We start from the raw sequence: 19,219 nt of genomic DNA on the forward strand, positions 1-19,219 counted from the left end.
CCTGCTGGAGGGCGGAGAATGTTGCTGAGGCCTATCTCCTTGCCCTGAAGACTCCATCTGAGGGAGGGATGAGGTGCTGAGGTTGTGTGGAGGATGGCACCTCCAAAGATGGGGTGGAGGACGTGGGGATTGGTGAATGTCTGTGGACCTTGTTGTGTGGTGGGAGGGACCGTGGCACCAACCCACAGCCTTCCACTCCACCCTTTTTCCCGCCACCTCCCCCACCACTGGCATCTAACTGGGGTTGTACCACGTGGGAAATCATGTAAACTCTGTGGACTGGAGCCTCTCGAAACTCACGGTCTAGGCACTCAGGGGGCACCTCCGCATCTCCCAGCACTGTACCCACACCTATTGCCTTCCATGCAGAGGCAGGGCGTGGCCATCTCAGAGCACCCGACCACGTGCTCCTCAGAGCACCACGTGCGCAGGTAAAGGAAGAAACTTCCCAAGTAATTTTGCAACTTTAATGTAACACCGATACCAAAAACATGAAAACACGACAGAAGCGCACAACAACAGCACACAACCAAAGCAGGAAGGGCAGAGAGAGCTTCATCTGGCATGCCATCTCAGATGGGCAGGGAGAAGCTGCCTAGAGTGCTGTGTGAGGGAGGGATCTGAGGAGGCACTCTGGCCTGGTGCGTGACGGCCGCAGTCCATCAGCGCTGCCTGCAAAGCAAGACACAAAAGCTGACGCAGAAATACAAATATATGTGAAACGGGGAGGGACGCAAGGACAGAACAAATGTCTTTCACACTCTCTCGGTTCCCCCACTGCTCCCAGGCCCTCCCCCGACTTCTCACAGCCCCCTCCCACGCCCTCCTGCAGAGTTTCATTTAGCGACTGAAAACCTTACTGGATCCAGGAGAAGAAGTTGGCACTCGTTCTGGCAGCATTTCTGGTCCGGATGGTGGAGCTGGTGCTGGGCCCATCGAGAATGCTGGTGCTGGCCCCACCGTTGGTGCCACTGCTGACACCAGCCCTCCAAGTGGCTCTCCTGTTGGCACGGTTGCTATTCAGAATGTACTGATGGTATCTGGCCCAGAAAGCGAAGGGAATCCTGGCCCAGGCATCGCCAAAATCTCCGTCCTCATCCCAGGTCAGGAGCTCCACCTGTATGTCATCCCAGCTCCACCGTCCAATCAGAGCTTCGTCCCCGATATTCATCTGGGCCCTCATCTGGGCCCTGGCATGCTCCTCAGCCATATCCACATCCATCGTCTTGAATGCATCATCCACAGCCTCCAGGAAATGAGCCTTCCACTCCCGGGGGTCTCGGTTCTGATTCTGCAGTAGAGTGACAGCAACCATCCAAACAGCTAGCCCACCTCCACTGAGCACCTGCTTCCTGCCATACACCCTCCTGGGAGCTGTGCATAATCATTACACAAATAAAGACCGCTGGAGTCTGACTCTCCCGTTATTCCAGGCCAGTCCAGGGGCTTCACCCCATCCCTCCTGCTTACTAAGTCTGTGAACTTGTGTCAGTGACCTACTTAGGAACCTGTCAGTATCCTCACTGGACAGACAGTGGGAGGAGGCCGTGACCAAGAAACAAAGAAGGTACGGCAAGGACCAGACCCAGACCCCATCGCCTGGCCCCAAACAGAGGCTCTCTGTTACCTGGGCAATGAATCGCAGCACCCTCATCTTGCTGGTCTCGTGGCGGGCTCGCAGGCCCCAGAGGAACTCATACTCGGGTGGGCTGCTATTGGGGACCTTCTTGTATTCCAGGTACCTCAGGGCAAGAGGAAGAGAAACGTTTGCTTCCAGCCAGGCAGACCTGTTGTTGCACCAGTGGCTCCCAGGTGGCCCCTTTCCGGCCCTGATGCTGCAGCTCAGCTCCTGGGGGAGGATGGTCCTGACCTCCAGCCCATGCCTCACTCCCACGCTCACTCGTAGGGTTTCTGCCTCCACGATTGAGGCCTACAAAGCCTTAGGCCGCCAGTCCTGCCCAGAAGCCACGTGGAGGTGCAGGGTGGGACACGTGTAGGGTATCTGTTCATAGGAAGGCCACAAGTTTGTGCCCCTTGTCACAATGCACCCAGAGTCCCGTTGGGTGTGTTGTAAACAGAGGAGCCATTTCATCAGGCGCCCTGCTCTGAGCTCACCCCAGTGCAGGGTGTCGTCCATGGCCTGGAGGAACCCCGGGACGGCCCACTGCAGAGAACGACTCTAAAGGGAAGAAGAGCAGCACACTCCGCCCATATCCCCGACGGTGTGTGCGTGCGCGTGTCCGTGTGCCTGTGTGGGTGCGCGCGTGTTCTCCGAGGACCAAGGATTGGGTGGGCCCTAACCAGAAAGCCAGGAGGGCTGGGCTCTAGGGCCAAATGGGGCGCTTACCTGTGGGGGCCACGCTCAGACTTCCACCCTCTGAGTCCCCTGTTCCCGGGATGGAAAGCAAGGGAAATTCTACTACAGCCTATGGGGCAGGTGCCAAAGGGCATGGGGGTTGTAACACACCCTGCACCGTGTTCTCTGTCAGCTTGTACTCCCTTTCCCCAAGACCAAGCTGGATCTCTACTCCTCGCCAACACTCCAGACGCCACCCACACTCACACCAGGGACACCTATCCCTCTGGTGCTAAGATATGGGATGGAGAATGGCTGCTCGGCCAGATCGGCACACGAGGAATGCACAAGCGTGAGACAAAGTTAACCTGGCCAATACTTACTTCTGCTTCACAAAGTCCTCTGTAATGAGCTTCCTCAGATCGCCAAGGAATGGGTGCCTCACCCTGAGGGCAAGGAAAGGAATCCATAACAAGAACAGTGGCAGTGAGGGACACGTGGGCGGGAGCACTCCCTGGCAGGATTGAGAGCTGCCCAGCCTGTGGGGCATCCCCATGGAGGCCTGGGGTGGCACCAGGGGCCGCACGTCAAGGATGTCAAGGATACCCTAGGCAAGGGTTTGGTGGAATCCCTAAATCTGATGGTTTCTCTTACGTCTCATCTGGGGACAGAGAGGGGACATGGAGCAGCGAGGGGCTGAGAGTTCAGGACCATTTCCCCATGCACCGTGATGAGACCCTTTGCCTCTACCCAGTCCAGGACGTCCACTCCCCTGGCACCAGGCCACCAGGCTACTGCAACCCTGGTGCCACTGGTGCCCAAGGACAACACTGAGGGGTGGGAGTCGAGAGCCCAACCATACCCAGGGCGCAGTCCCATCTTGCGTAGTGCCTCCCAGAGGACAGCTGTGAGGGGAGATGAGATACAAGAATTTCACACACAAAGCTGAGACTCTGGGCAACCCACCCCCCCACCCCCACCCCCCCGGCGGCAGGTCCAGCCACTCACCCTCGCTGGCACGGTTGCCATTCATGAAAATGACTCCCAGAATCACCAACAGGAGGCTCAGCCTGGGGGTGTCCTTGGTCCTAAAGGTGGAGAAAGACGTATTCTATCCGGCAGGCATCTGCCCGAGGGACTAGGGTCGGTTCACCTGACTAGCCTTTCCCAGATGGCTGGGCTACAGAGCGGTTCTTCCCACTCTGCGCATGGCTTGTTCTCTGACCCAGACCATCTTTTCCTCTGTCTGAGACTGAATCGCTTCACGCATCGAACGTAGATGCGAAGAGCCCCTCCCAGAGTCGTGTCCACAACGGGGTCAGGGCAGGGAGCAAATGCTTGGCAACAGTGTGTCCACAGGAGGCATATCCAGACCTTCCCCGCCCTTCGAGCACCGGGAGTTAGACTGGACGGGAAGCTTCCTTCTCCCCGGACCACTCTGCCAAGCCCAGGCCAGGCACATAGCAGGAAGGGACAGGCAACAAGGAGCCTGCTTTCCCAGAAGATGGGGTGAGGAGGTGGCTGGGGTGGGGGTGAAGCCGTGAGAGCAGCCAAGGCTTGACCCCAGGCTCCTGCCCTTTCATCCCCTAATCACTGGGCACCACTAACTGTGGGTAGGAGCTGTGCCAGGCACCAAAGCCTTGTTTTCCCGTTTCTCCGAGAGGAAAGGGAGAGGCACCAGCGAGGAGCCCACAATCCTCCTGCCCGCCCTTTCTTACTTTCCCAGGAGACGAGCTGAGGAATCACGTGTGCACACGAGAATGTACAGGTGTTCTTCCTTGTCAATTTCCTTCAGGTGGATCCCAAACTTCTACGTGGGGGAGAAACCAGAACAGGACATGAGAAACCCACGCTGCCTGTCCCGCAGGCAGTCCTTTCATTTCCCGTCAGAACTCTCTCTCAGCCGGGACCCCAAAGTCACGTGGAAGACTGAAGAAGAGAGGCCGAAGAGGAACTGCCCTGTGGGAGCTCTGACACCGGCCAAAGCAACAGGACCCACTTCAGGGGACAAGAGACACTCAAAAGAGCATGAGGGAGAGGACCCCGCGGGGGATGGAAGCATAAGGTGGACACTCCCAGGTGGAGAAGCTAGGGAGGGCTTCCAGAGCAGGTAGTGCCGGAGGTGGGCCTCAAGGGGCTGCAGGGTGCAAGGCCTGCCTGCAGCTCTTGTACTACAGGGAGCTGCCCCTGTCCCTTTGCCCACCTTTTCCAGAGTGTACGTTGCTCGTTCAATGATCTCAGGGAAATGTTCGTCGTATTCTCGGATGACATCCTTCATCATGTCTGCGGGAGATGAGAGGTGGAGAGAGCACCAGGGCTGAGCAGGGGCCAAAGAGCTGCACCCCCTCAGTCAGCCTCACTGAGGGGAGCACAGTTGGGACCCCCGTACTGTGCAAATGGGAGCGATCAGCTGGGCACACTGGGTGGGGACATGTGATGCGAGGCCCCGCAGGGTAGGGATGGGGACAGGGGAAGGGCAGAGCTCAGGGAGGGGGCACAGGTTGCCCACCTGAGCGCTTGATGGGAATCTTCTTGTAGTCCTTAATCATCAGATATTTCACCAGTTTATTTGCCTGGAGGAGGAGGAGCACACGGGGAGATCAAGGCATGGCTGACCTCCAAGAACTGGCCCATAGGAGAGGAGAGGAGGAAGACGGGGAAAAGGCAGATTTCTTACCCTCTCTTGCAGAAGGGTCACGTTGCGGGGTGGCAAGCACAGGACATGTCTTGAGGGTACCTGGGACCTCAGGGCCATCGGTGGCCGGGGAACCATATGAGCCCGCACTGTCATCGGAGGCTGCGATGGTCTCCAGGTCGGTGGGACCGCAGGAGGCTCTCTCTCCTCCTCGCTGCTCTCATATTCATCATCCAGGTGCTTGGACTGTAGCATTAGAGAGAGAAGAGACCCAGGGCTACCAGACTCACCGTGCAAAAGTGCCCAGCACACGTCTTAACCAGAGGAGATACTTGGAAATGAGGGTAGTACAAACAGTGGATGACATGTGCTGAGTGCTTACTACGTGCCCGGCACCGAGCCAACCTCTTCTCCCGTCAGGCCTGAGGGCAGAGACTTCGTGGGGTCAAAACATGCTAGCAAACTTGTGTTGGACCAACGTGCACAAGCTGACAGAAAAGAGCAGGGGAGGGGAGAGGAGAGGATAGAGCAGAGAAAGGAGGGGAGCAAGTGGGGGGTGCAGACAGCAGGGAGGTCTCACCTTCTTGGTCCTCTTGCCTCCCATCCTGACCCAGGGCTCAGCACTGTGCTGGGCAGGGGCAGCTGCACCCTCAGGCTCAGGGATGCTCGTGGCCATCTTGGTCTTGGCAGCAGCTGCTGTCACAGCATTCTGAGGCTCCACCCACCGGGTCTTGGCGAGAGCCTTTCCAGATTTGGTCGTCTTGGGCCGGGTGGCTGCCCCCTCCCTGGCAGGTGCTGCCTGGAGCACCCCGGAAGCAGCACTGGGGCCCTCTGTGGCAGCCTCTTGGGCCGGGGCGGGCCTCTTGGAGCGGGAGAAGGCCATGCCACTGACACCTGCCGGCTGGGTGAAATCAAAGAGATCGTTCTGACCCAGGAAGGCTGTCTTGGGCCGGGTGGCATCCATCTCACTGGCACACGGAGCCTGAGAGAAACCACAGGCAGCACTAGGACCCTCAGTAGCAGCCTCCTGGGCCTGGGAGCCTGTCTGGGGCTGTGTGGACTTTGCTGGAGCCCCTGGGGTGGCCATCTCACTGGTGACTAGCATCTGGGAGATGTGTGGAGCAGCAAGGGTGGTCTCAGGGGTGGCTGCCTGAGCCTGGGCCGCATAGGTCATGGGCTGGGTATCTTCTCCTGAAGCCTGGTCTGTGGCCACTGGGCGGTTAGTGACCACCTGATTGTAGGTGGCACGGGCAGCAGCAGCAGCGGCCCTAGCAGCACGATTGGAGGCGGCTGCGCGGGCTACGTTGACAGCATGGGCAGCAGCCTCATTGGCAAGTGTTTCTGGATCCAGCTGAAATGCCTCCATCAGAGTCCTAGCTAGCATAGGGTTTTCCAGTTCCCAGGGCTCATTCTGCAAGGCCAGACAGAAGGGTAGGGGAAAGCAGACAGTTCTACAAGCTCACATCATGCTTCCCACCCAGCCTCCTCCCTGCAGCCAGCTCCCAACCCCCACCCCCCCGTCTGCCCCCCACCTCCGGACTTCCCAAACCCCCTTTCTCTGAGCAGGAGAGGGAATGCTCGGGAAGCTGGGCAGTCCTTCCCCATTCAACCCTCCCATTCACGACCCCCCCCCCCCCACAAAGCAGCTTCACAAGGGAGAAGGCCCAGGGCCAGCAGGTGGCCAACAAGGAGCCTCACCGATAAGATGCGAAGGCCTGGACCCAAGCTCCCAAAGGCTCTGAGGATACGGATGTCAAAGCTGGTGAGGGTGCCATAGCCTCCAAAAGCACCAAATTCTTCATAGTCATTTCCTTCAACCATCTCTTCCTCCCCAACTTCATCGCTACCCTCATCCATGTCTTCAACGTTGTAGGTTTCTGATTCCATGCGGTAGCTTCCCTCAGCCATGCTGGGGGGGGGGGGGGGAGGGTGGTCCCAAGAAGAAGAGAGCTTAGCCAGGGAGGGAGGGTGAGGCTTTTTCAAGGGGGAAGGGGCGGGATCCAGTGGGAGGTGGGATCCCTCAGGAGGAGGGAGGCTGCAATCATCAGGTTACTAGGCAGTACAAGGCAGACAGAGCGGGGAGGGGTAGGAGGGAGAAGGGAGGGAGGGGGTGTCTGTTGGGTTAGATTCTGTCAGAGACGCAGCATTAGGAGAGGGATAGCGATGGTCTCCCTGCACTTAAAGGGGAGTTCAAGAGGGGCACGCTCCCCGTCCCAGCCTCTAGATTTGAATAGGGGGTGGACTGGTGGGCTTGGGTCTGAAGAGTCCCAAAGGGGGATGCATTGAGAGAGGGAGAAACAAAGGGCTTGGATTTAACGACGAAGGGGGAGAGCAGATGACATGAGAGGGCTGAGACTACAGGGACCCCGGAAAGCTATGGGAAACTGAATCCAGAGACCCTCTGGCTAGGTCCAGGCGGGGGCATTCAGCTGATGATTCAGGTCTGGGTTGGGCTCATACAGGAGCGCTAGGGGTAAGAAGGGTGGGGGTGGGGGCTCGGATTAGGTGAGGCATGAATTAGAGCGCTGGAGGTCTCAAACCCCAGGATCGCAACTCCAGGAAGGGGCTCACGGGGTCAGCTTGGTTGGAGTGACCTAGGAGTGGTTGGGGTGGGGGTAGGGCCTCTGCTCTAAGATAGCTCAGCAGGGTGCACACGGGTCTGCTAAAGGGGTTCGGATTGTGGGCTCCAGTGTAAGTGGGGATCAGAGAGCCTGGGTCTCCTGTTGGAAGACTCTCCTCTCCTGTTGGAAGAGGTCGGTGCGGAGGTGGGGGGGAGGGGGGGGCGGAGTGTCCTACCTAGACCGTGGGTCTAAGCGGGCTCAGGTTCTGAGTGCCTGGGCTTTGTTCAGATCCGGCTATTGGGGGCGGAGAGGGCGCACCGTGCCGGGTTCCACTCGTCCTCTCCCGGTCCAGTCCGGGGCTGGATTCTTACCTTCCCTGGGGCTCCAATGGCGTCCGTCCTCAGCACCAGGAACCCCGCAGCCGCGCCCTCGCCTACTGCTGCCAGCACAGCAGCTCCGACCACCCCGCCCCTTTTCTCCGCGCACCCCTCGCGTCTGGGCAGCCTGCGCATGCGCGGACCCCTCCAGCCCGCCCGCTTTCCCAACAAAAGCCCTCTCCACCAGGTTCCCAGTGCGCATGCGACTCCAAGAGTGTGGTGGGCGGGGTGGGGGGCGTTTTCTCCTTCCCGCCCGAGACCCCTCACCCCTCCTCTGACCGCAGGGTCGCGCACTCACAGCTCTGGGTGCAGTTCGACCACCCAATCATCTACCCTCGGTGCCCGCACTCCTGCACAATGCTTCTCGTCCCTGCCCTCCCCGTTCCCGCTAAACTCCTCTGGTGTGGTCTGGAATACACTATGTCTGGCCTCCCCAGCATGACCCCTAGGTCACAAACACAAAGGTCTCTAGCTGTGTCTCTAACTGTAACGAGGGGAATGGAAATGGCCAGAGGATGCCAGTTGCCTTTGTGTTGCCCAGCACTACCCATCTCTATGGCCCCCGGACACACTGGGAACATCTGCTTCCCCAGCTACTCTGTATGCAGCGTGTGCATCACAGCGCTGTCTGTACTGGGGCTTGTCTTCCTCTCACAGCAGCCCTGGGAGGTGGCTGTCAGCATCCCCATTTTACAGATCAGAAAGCTGAAGCGCAGTCACACCGCATGAACTAGACAAGGCCACAGAGCCAGTAACAGAAAATGCAATATGTGGGCCTGGGTCTTCCTGACTCCAGACCCCATGTCCCTGTAGGGCTGGCCTGGGGACTGAGGTGCGCCCCTCCCCCCTTCAGTTGGAGCGACAGATCCACCCCTCAGCTCTCCTGCCCTGCCAACACCTGTCCCAAACAAGCAAAGTTTGTGCTCTCTGAGATGCAAGCTCATGCTCTGTATCCGGGACACAGGTAGAGACCCCCAGTCTCCAGCTCTCACCTACTGCACGCGTGGGTCCATCCAGGTGTGGGAATTGCTCCTTGGGGTCCACTCCCTGACCTAACCTCAGGCCTCTTCGCTGTGAGTGGCACAAACACGCTGCCCTTGAGGCCTTCCTGGTGCCCGCTGGAGCGACCAGGACAATCAGGCATTTTGTGTGTCTGAGCCATGGCAAGCCCTGCCTCAGAGTAAATGTTTGCCCGGGGTTCCTTGCAAGGCAGGGGCCTGGGGCCGCTGTGGTCTTGTGGAAAGAAACCGGGCTGGTCTTCAGAATTCCAGGGATGGGGTGCCGGGCCAGTCTGTTGCTACTAGCTGTGTGAGCCTGCTCGGGTCCCTGGACATCTGTGAGCCCGGTTTCTCAATATGCAACATGGAGAGCACGGGAAGCACATCCCGGGGTCCTACCCGACCCAACACATGCTGCTGTGCTTCCAGAATGACTGGAGAAACTGCTTTGGAGGCAGACAATGCTATGTTTCCAACTCAAATCGAACCTGTGCTTTTTACAAAAACCATAGCGGACTTTTAGATTTGTTTTTATGTCAGCCTCTCCGGGACTCCTGTGTGTGAATGGAAGCTATTGCTAGGACCACAGCTTTTACTCTCCAGTGACCAGTATCAATTCTGACTGGCTGGATGACTTTCCTCAGCTGTTGCATAGCAACCTCCCCCTTCAGCAGCCTGTGTCTCTTCAGCCCTTCCTGTATAGCACGTTTCTGTGGGAGGTGACCAGACCCTAGAAATGAAAGCCTTGGCAAGCTGCTCAGTGCTAATAGAAAATACTGTGTTCCCATCTCAAACTGAACCTGTGCTTTTTACAAAAGCCATAGTGGACTCTCGTACTCATTTTGTTTGCTTGTTTTTGCTTTCTTTCTCCTTTCTGAAATTGAGCTATAATTGGCATATGACTTTATGTTAGTTTCAGGTGTGCAACGTAGTGATTCAATATTTTTATGTATTGTGAAATGATCACCACAATAAGTCTACTTAACGTCCATCCCCATAGATAGCTACGACTTTTTTTCTTATGGTGCGAGCTTTTGTCACATTCGTTTTTGTATCAGCCTCTCTCTATATAAGCTATATAACTATATATCTATGCTAACATCCTAGTAACTCCAAAATCTACAGCTCCATTTTGAACCTCGCCTTTGAGATCCAAACCCATATATTCATTCCCCTATGTGACATCTCCATTTGGATGTCTCAAGGGCTCCTCACAGTGAGTCTGTCTAGAACTGGTCACTTGGTATACTACCCCTCCCAAAGGCTCACACTCCTCATCTCTCTTGTTTCTAAAACTCCCATCTTCACCATCTCAGTAAATGGCACCATTATCCACACTCACTCCAGAAAACGGAAGTCAGCTACCACCACTCCCCTTTGCTCATACACTGCACCCTGATGGGAAGCCTCTGCAGCTCTCCAGAACTATCTCTCTGTGTGGCTCTCCCCTCCCTTATTTCCAGCAAATTCTAGTCACGTTGGCCTCTCAGAACTCTCAACTCTGTCTCCTTTACTCAGGCTCTCCACTGGGCTCTGTTTGTGTTCAGTCTCCCTGGGCTGCAGCCTGTAAACTCCATCCAGGCAAGAAATTGGGGGAGTTGGGCAATCTGAGAGCTCACCATATTAGTTTCCTTTCTCTCAGGGATCGCTGTCTGCTGTTGCCTGTGGTGCCATGACGTAAAAGCTTTAGAATTTTTTTGGTTTGCAGCTATTCAGGTGGGAGAGTAAATCGGGTTCCTGTTAAACCATCATGCCTCCATGATGTATTTCTTAAATTTGAATTTTTTCTTAAATTTGAATTTTTTTCACTGAGCCATAGGGTTTTAAGATGTGTTTCCTTGCTACACATGCATCTAAGATCTACCTAAGTGACTCTGCACAGATATCGTATGGCGTGTATTCATGACATTTTTCTTTCCAATCTGCTCCCCCAGGGCTTTACCCTGACTCCTAAAGAAGTGGAAAACTGGAAAAAATATACAACCATTCAACACCAAAGGTAAGAATTACAGGGAACTTCTCATCAGAAACAATGCAAGTTATAAGATGGTGGCATATCATCCTGCTAATAGTGAAATAATTAATAACTGCCAACTCAGAATTTTTATATTCAACGAATATCTTTTTAAAGTGAAGTTGAATTAAAAGTTCTTTTCATACATACCAGTGTTGAAATAATTCATCATCATTGGATATGCACTACAAGAAATAGTAAAGGATGTCTTTCAGGCATGAGAAAAATGACAGTAAATATAAATGTATTCTACACAAATGAATAAACAATACTGGAGATGTTAAATATGATGATAGCGATAAAATAATCTTTTTTTTTTATTTTTGGAACTTTCTTTATAAATTAATTGAGAGCGTAAACAGAAATTCATAGCAATGCATTGTGGAGTATAAATTCTGTGGAATTAATTTCTTGGACAATAATAGCACAGGGCCTAGTGGGAATATAAGTATACTGTTGGTGGGTTCTAATTCTACATGTGAAGTAGTACAATATTACTTGAAGGTAGACTGTCGTAAGTTAAAAGAAGCATCAAATGTAAAACCTATCCAAAAAATTATGGCCAATAAGCCTATTTGGAAGATAAATGGTATTATCATGAAATACTTTAAAATAAGTCCTAAAAGGGAAAACAAAATAAGACAACAGATGAGCAAGTAGAAAACAAATAGCATGATAGTTTTAAATCCAACCATATCGACAATGGTATTGAATACAAATTGAATTCACCAATTAAAATGTAGAGATTGACAAATTGGATTCCTTTTTCTTAAATGGGCTTTATTTTTAGAGCACTTTTTAAGTTCAGAGCAAAATTGAGCAGAAAGTACAGAGCCATCCCATAAACCCCTTGCCCAAAACAGACACAGCCTCTCCCACTACCAACATCCTGCACCAGACTGGAATACCTCCTCCTACAATCAATGAATCTATACTGACACGTCATTATCATGCAAAGTCCACGCTTCACATCGGTGTTCACTGTTGGTTTTGTGCATTCCATGGGTTTGGACAAATATATAATGACATGTATCCACCATTATCGTACCACACAGAATTGTTTCACTGCCCTCCAAATCCTCTGTGCTCCACATACAAACCCCTCTCTTTCCTAACCACAGGCAACCACTGAGTTTTTTGTTTGTTTGTTTGTTGTTTGTTTTGTTTTGTTATGTTTTTGTATTTTTAAACTGTTTCCATAGTTTTGCCTTTTCTGAAATGTCATATAGTTGGAATCATACACTATGTGACCTTTTTAGATTGGCTTCTTTTAGTGGGTAATGTGCATTTAAGTAAGGTTCCTCTGTGTCTTTTCATGGCTTGATAGCGCATTTCTTTTTAATGCTGAATAATATTCCATTGCCTGGATGTGCCACAGTTTATTTATTCATTACCCTATGAAGGACGTCTTGGTTGTTTCCAAGTTTTAGCAATTATGAATGAAGCTGCTATAAACATATATGTGAGATTTTTGTGTGGACCTGAATTTTCAGCTCATTTGGGTAAATACCAAGGAGCACACTTGCTGGATTGTATGGTCAGAGTAGATTTAGTTTGGTAAGAAACTGTGCAACTGTCTTCCAAAGTGGTTGTACAATTTTGCATTCCCACCGGCAATGAATGAGAGTTCCTATTGCTCCACATTCCCACCAGCATTTGGCATTGCCACTGATCTGGATTTGGGCCATTTTAATAAGTGTGTAGTGTCATCTCATCGTTGTAATTTGCTTTTGCCTGATGACATATGACGTGGAGCATGACAAATGGATTTTAAAAATAAGATCCAGCTATATGGTGTGTACATGAATTCCACTTTAAATGTAAAGGTACATAGAGCTTAAAAGTAAAAGGATGGGAAAAGATATAGCATGCTAGCAGTAATCAAAATCAAGCTGTAATGGATATATTAATACCAGACAAAGCAGATTTCAGAACAAAATACATTACCAGAGATAGTAATTGGTTATATTTATATTTACAATTATATTTGTATTTAAAATTGGTTAAAATGGTCAAGTGGACATAAAAATTCTAAACAGAGTTTGGAAATAAATGAAAGAAAGAAAAATTCACAATTAGGGTCAGAGATTTTAAGTCTTTTCTCTCAAGAGTTGAACAAGTTGACAAAAAACAAACAAAAAAACAAAAACAAAAACAAAAAACAACCAAAACCAGTAAGTGTATAGACTGAAAAACACTATCACCCAAATTAATCTAATTAACATTTTCGCACACTCTCCCCAACGGCAAAGAACACACACTCTTTTCATATATACATGAAAATTTACCACGATAGACAATATTCTGGGCCATAAAAAAGTGTTACTAAATTTGACAGGATTAGCATCACCCAAAAGATTTTCCCAGAGGACAGTGGGATTAAATTAGAAGTAGATAACACAAATGTATCTGTAATATTTTAAAAGTATTTGGAAAGTATATAATACACTCTTCGGTAACATATGGGTGAAAGAGGGAATCAAAAAGAAATTTAGAAAGTAATTTGAACTGAATGAAAAGAAAGTACAACTTACTAAAATTAGTAGGATGTTTCTAAAGCAGTCCTTACAAAGAAATTTATAGAGCACAAATGCCTACATATAAAAATAAGAATTCAAATCAATGACCTAAACTTCAGTACTTAGAAACAAAAATGCAGACACAGTGAAGACCAAAATAGCAGAAGAAAGGAAATAAGGGAAAGTGCAGAAGTCACTGAAGTAGATGATAGGGAAAATAAAATACATTAAATCCGATCTTTAAGAATATGAATACAATTGGGGTGCCTGGGTGGCTCAGTTGGTTAAGTATCCCGACTTCGGCTCAGGTCATGATCTCGAGGTTCGTGAGTTCCAGCCCCACGTGGGGCTCTGTGCTGACAGCTCAGAGCCTGGAGCGTGCTTCAGATTCTGTATCTCCCTCTCCCTCTGCCCCTCCCCTGCTTGCTCTCTGTCTTTCTCTCTCTCTCTCTCTCTCTCTCTCTCTCTCTCTGGAAAATAAATGGACATAAAAAAAATTAAAAAAAGAATATCGGTACAACTGATAAGCCTTTATCTAGAATGGTTAGGGGAATAAAAGAGAGAAGACACAGGGCACCTGCGTGGCTCAGTGGGTTAAGCATCTGGCTCTTGACTTCGGCTCAGGTCATGATATCATGGTTTGTGTGTTCAAGACCCACATCGGGCTCTGCACTGGTGGTGCAGACGCTGCTTGGGATTCTCTCTCTCTCCCTCTCTCTCTGTCCCTCCCCAACTCATGTGCTCTCTCTCTCTTTCTCCCTCTCTCTCTCTCTCTGTCTCTCAAAATAAATTTAAAAATATTTTAAAAAAGGAAAATATTATAAAAAAAGGGAGAGAGAGAAGACACGAGTTACCAATATCAGGAATGAGAGAACTGTTGTCATCAATGATCTTACATTAAAATATTATAAATGAATATTATCAATAACTTTATTGTAATCAATGAAATTTTATACCACAAAAATATTCAAGAAAATGAAATTTAAAATGTCATTTGCAATAGCAAAAATTCCATTTACAATAGCCTAAAAATATAAATTGTTTTCGTATAGATGTGGTAGAAGAATGTGCAACATTTTACCTGAAAACATTAAAATATTGCCAAAAACAATTAAAGAAAACTTAAATAAATGCAGAGATATACTATGTTCATACTATCTCAAATACCAAACGTTGTTAAAGACTTAATTCACCACAAATTCATCAATAGACTCAGCACAATCTCTGTAATAATCCCATCAGGGTTTTTGTAGGAATTGATAAACTGATTCTAAAATTTATAAAGAAATACAAAACACCTAGAGTATCTAAGACAATTTTGGAAAAGGAAACCCAGTTTGAAAGATTTATGCCATCAGAATTCAACACTGTTTTTTTCAGGTGTTGAGGATTAAGAAGGGCACTTGTGATGAGGACCGGATGTCGTACAGAAGTGTTGACTCCATACACTGTACACCTGAAACTAATATTACATTGCATATTAACTAACTGAAATTTAAATTGAAACTTAAAAAAATAGAAAAGAAACCAACAGTTATTACAAAGCTACAATAATCAAGAGAGTTTGCAGTTGACATAAAGAGAGACAATAGAACAATTTAGCATGATAGAAATTCCAGACACAAATACATGCAAGTATATAGCCAATTTGCTTTTTCAAAAAGATGTCAAGGAAATTCAATGGGGGAAAATTAATCTTTTCAAAACATAGTGCTGCTTTTTTTTTTGCCATATATAAAGAGAAAGAAAGAAAGAAAGAAAGAAAGAAAGAAAGAAAGAAAGACAAAGACAGAAAGAGAAAGAAAGAAAGAGAAGGAAGGAAGGAAGGAGAAACCTCAATCTTTACTTGACACCATAAACCAAAACAAACTTAAAATGGATCAAAAACCTAAACGTGAGCTAAAATTGTAAAATTTCTACAAGGAAACATAGGAAATTACGACCATCACAGTGTCTTTGGTTTGGGCAAAGGTTTTCAAACTAGGATGGCTAAAGCACAAAGTATGCAAGACAAAAATTAGTAAGTATGACTTCAAAATTAAAAATGTTTTGGTCTTCAAATGTCACTGTTTTGAAAATGAAAGGGAAAGCCACAGACTGGGATAAAGTATTTAGAAAAAATATATATCCAACACAGTACACTTTTCAACTATATAAAGAACTCTTGCAACTCAGTCATAAGAAGACAAATACCCAACTAAAAAACTGGAAACATGGACAAAATATTTCAACAGACTACCTCAACAAAGAAGTAATACAGATGGCAAATAAACACATGAAAACACGCTCACCATCATTTATTATTAGGGAAATGCAGATTAAAGCCACAATAAAAAAAAAAAAAAACTGTGTCGACACCCTCGTATGACTAAAATAAAATAACTGACCCTAACAAATAGTAGCAATGATATGGAGCAACTAGAATACTCATACACTGATGGTGGAAATGTAAAATAAAGCAAACACTTTGGAAAACAGTTTGGTAGTTATCTAGTTAGATATACATCTCGCATACAACCCAGTCATTCCACTCCAAGGTGAATGCAGAAAAAAGGAAAACGTAAATCTAAAAAAAAAAAAAAATGTGTTTATGATTGTTCTTTGCAATTGTACTTGCAATAGACAAAATCCTGGAGACAAACCAAATGTTCATCAACAGGGACATGATCTAACTGTGGTATATCCATATAATGTCATAAACCATTAAAAAGGAATGAATTATTGCTACATACAGCAACAAGAGTAAATGTGAAAATACAATACTTGAAAAAAGTCAGAAGTATCCCCCCAAAAAAGAACACAGATGGTATAATTACATTTATTAACACTAGAAAATGAACACTAACTTATAGTAATAGACATCAGTTCAATGTTTGCCCGGTAATGAGAGCATGAGGAGGGCAGGATGGATTTCAAAGGCATACAAGGTTATTTTTCATTGTTGTGTATATATATACATCATATACATATACATATACATATGTATGTATACATAAGTATATATATATATACACACATACATATGTACATACACACACATGCCTATACATATGTATATATACACATTATCTCGAGTATGATGACTATTTCACAGGTACATATGTCAAAACCTATCAGACTGTGCACTTTAAATCTGTTCAGTCTACAGTGTGTCGATTAAAACTCAATACAGTGTAAAAGAAAACAAAAACAAAAAGCGGATGGAGAGGCACCTGTTTGGCTCAGTCAGTTAAGCATCGACTCCTGATTTCAGCTCAGGTCATGATGTCACGGTTCCTGAGACTGAGCCCCGTGTAGGGCTCTGCATTGACAGCATGGAATCTGCTTGGGATTCTCCCTCTCCCTTTCTCTCTGCCCCACCCCCACTTCGTGCGCACGTGTCCTCTCTCTCTCTCTCTCTCTCTCTCTCTCTCTCAAAATAAAAAAATAAACTTTTTAAAAAAAGACAGAGAATGCGGAGATATATATTGCAAACTTTATAAATTTATAAGATATAAATATCAAATATTATGTAAACCAAGGGCAGATGCCTCACGGTATGCATTTTTCAGTTGCATAAAAAGAATGATATGTATTAAATGCAATAGAATTTGTTGTCTCTGTGAGAGGCATAGCGTGGGAGTGGAAAATGCCAACAAAAAGGATCAAACAAATGAATGACAAGTGAGGGGTCTGGCCTGAAAGAATCATGAGAATAGTGATATGAGCTGGAAAGAAGATTTTGTCAACCTCTGACCCTAAATATCCCCACTGTCCCTTTGCTTAAACTATTCTGACCTTCTCTTAGGCCCGTGAGAGTCACACTTGTGACTGCCTTAGGGGCTTTATAGTGCTGCTCCTGGGGTCCCTGCCATGGTAACCCATTTTCCTCTTGTGCTCAACTGTCTACCTCAGGCTTACTTATGAGGTCTCAACTTTCACATCAGTTTTTCATGAAGGCCTTTTCTGGCCACAAACCGCTTTATCCCCAATTTAAATTACTCATCCTCTTTTCCTTTCTCTGAGCACCCTGAAAACTTTCTCCATTTCAGTATTTGTCCTAAGGGGATATAGTGGTTAGAGAGAACCTTGCTGAAACATCTGTCTCCCCGTTCCAGCCCCAGCCCCATGGTGAAAGTTGCCATTGTCTGTTTGGTTCTCCACTGTATATCCTGAGGGCCTATTCCAATGCCTGTTACATAATAGACTCTCCAGGATGTTTGTGGGAGGAATAATTGAAACTGAATGGAAAGGAAGGAAGAATAAGAATCAGTAGAGGGACTGGTATGTGAATGTATATATTCATGCTCTCCCGCAGATGTGGTTCCCTGGGGCCCTGACAGTGGGGACACAGACAGGGATATGTGAGGGAGAGCAAAGGGATGAAAGATACCCAGATATGGAATATGTGGAACGGGGTGGAAGGGAGAAAGAGAAACTCAGCAGAAGAACCAGCTGGAGGACTGAAACGATCTAGGAAGGAGAGAGAGAGAAGTGGCGGCAAAGAGCGAGGGAGGACTCAGCGGAGAGAGGGAGAGGTGGGGGGAGAGGGACAGGAAGTAGGACTGCAAGGCGACAAGCAGAAAGCCAGGGGCAGGAGGAAAGTTAAGGAGCGCCTCTCCCCAGAGGCACACCTTACTGGGTGGTGATCAAAATAATGAATTCCACAAGTTCCCCCTTTTCTTTCTTTCACTGTCATCTCTTAACATTGGCCATGAAAATTTAGAGCTGTCTGTAAAAATCAAGACAACAAAGGTCCCACCTCACTCATTGCTTTTGGTGAAAAGCTGGTGGCTGAGCTCTCACCAGTGATAAGGCTACAGGCAGGAAACACGAAGAGCACACTCCTCATTCTGAAGCAGCTGCATTCAGGTGGCTATGTGGGAAGCACACACCGTGAAGGTAATAGACTGATCTCTGCATTGTATTTGTAGAAAGGAAAAAAAAAAGGGAAATATTTTATCAAGTCTTTCATGTAATATGCCATGGAGAATTCCCCATTGTGGGGCATTGGAAAAGAACTGAGTCCTCTCAGGGACAAAACAAGGAATTCCGGATGGAAGTTGTCCTGCTGCTGGTATTGGGAATTCCCTATATCAAACCTCTAAAATGGAGTAGGGTGAGGGGCATGTGAGCATGTGGAGTTGTTGGCAGGAATCTGACGGTATGGGACTAGTGTTTGTCCACAGGGCAAAACAACATCTTCCCCTTACCCTACACTGCCACTCTGCCCTCTCCTGGGAGCTATCTCTAAATGAGGCACAGACACGAGGGCGTCGAACATTGTTCACTGGGCTAGTTCCCAGCACCCCTCAATTTAGAGCCTTCTGGTGGAGTTGGGTTGAAGCACAGGCTTGGACTCAAGAATGAAGCAGAATCTCTTTGACTACTTCTGCATCTTACCACCACTGACCCCTAATGTGCAAGGATGATGACTCAGCCCCAAATCTCCAGTGAGAAGAAAGAAAGAGAGAGTGATGTGGCAGCACCCCAGCCTTCACAGGTTGGCACTGGCTCAGTTTACTGCTTAATATTGCAAGAGAGAGAGAACATGCACATGTCCTACTGCATGGGTGCCACCTCACAGCGTGCAGTGGTACTGCACTCAGTGAGTGCTCTGGAATCTGGCCCCTGTAAAGGAGTGGGGAAAGGGCCTGGGAGTGGGGGCTTTCCCTTGTCTGGGGAGAGGAAAGAGAAGCGTGACCCTAGTAGATTCCCTGCTAGTTAGAACCACGGATGGGAACTGATCTGATCCTAGGAAAAGGAGGTCACGTGTAAAATCTCAAGGGATTTTGCTGTTAAAATCTCAAATGTGCCAGTTCTGGAAAGTGTTAAAATGT

At 48.3% G+C, this 19,219-nt stretch overlaps 1 protein-coding gene and 1 non-coding gene across 4 annotated transcripts; both read right to left on the bottom strand.

Moving 5' to 3' along the window:
- Positions 1-453: 453 nt before the first annotated feature.
- On the bottom strand, positions 454-8,018 carry LOC106987110 (melanoma-associated antigen D4). Of its 3 annotated transcripts, none has more exons than XM_027052724.2 (13): positions 7,864-8,018; positions 6,630-6,840; positions 5,512-6,342; positions 4,974-5,177; positions 4,806-4,869; positions 4,500-4,579; positions 4,015-4,106; positions 3,305-3,384; positions 3,159-3,201; positions 2,680-2,742; positions 1,628-1,742; positions 861-1,291; positions 454-672 (listed from the first exon to the last, which is right to left on the bottom strand). In XM_027052724.2, exons 2-13 carry the CDS (start codon positions 6,837-6,839, stop codon positions 663-665), a joined length of 2,223 nt encoding a protein of 740 aa, XP_026908525.1. In that variant the 5' UTR covers position 6,840; positions 7,864-8,018; the 3' UTR covers positions 454-662. The 3 variants fall into 3 exon arrangements, with proteins under 3 accessions (XP_026908525.1, XP_026908526.1, XP_026908527.1); XM_027052725.2 differs by lacking the exon at positions 7,864-8,018 and adding an exon at positions 7,728-7,859; XM_027052726.2 differs by lacking the exon at positions 454-672 and having other exon boundaries at positions 857-1,291.
- On the bottom strand, positions 1,990-2,118 carry LOC128313758 (small nucleolar RNA SNORA11). The gene has a single exon (XR_008294807.1). It is a non-coding gene; the product is annotated as a small nucleolar RNA SNORA11 (small nucleolar RNA).
- Positions 8,019-19,219: the final 11,201 nt, after the last annotated feature.

Source organism: Acinonyx jubatus, unplaced genomic scaffold (assembly GCF_027475565.1).
Source record: "Acinonyx jubatus isolate Ajub_Pintada_27869175 unplaced genomic scaffold, VMU_Ajub_asm_v1.0 scaffold_24, whole genome shotgun sequence".
NCBI lineage: Eukaryota > Metazoa > Chordata > Mammalia > Carnivora > Felidae > Acinonyx > Acinonyx jubatus.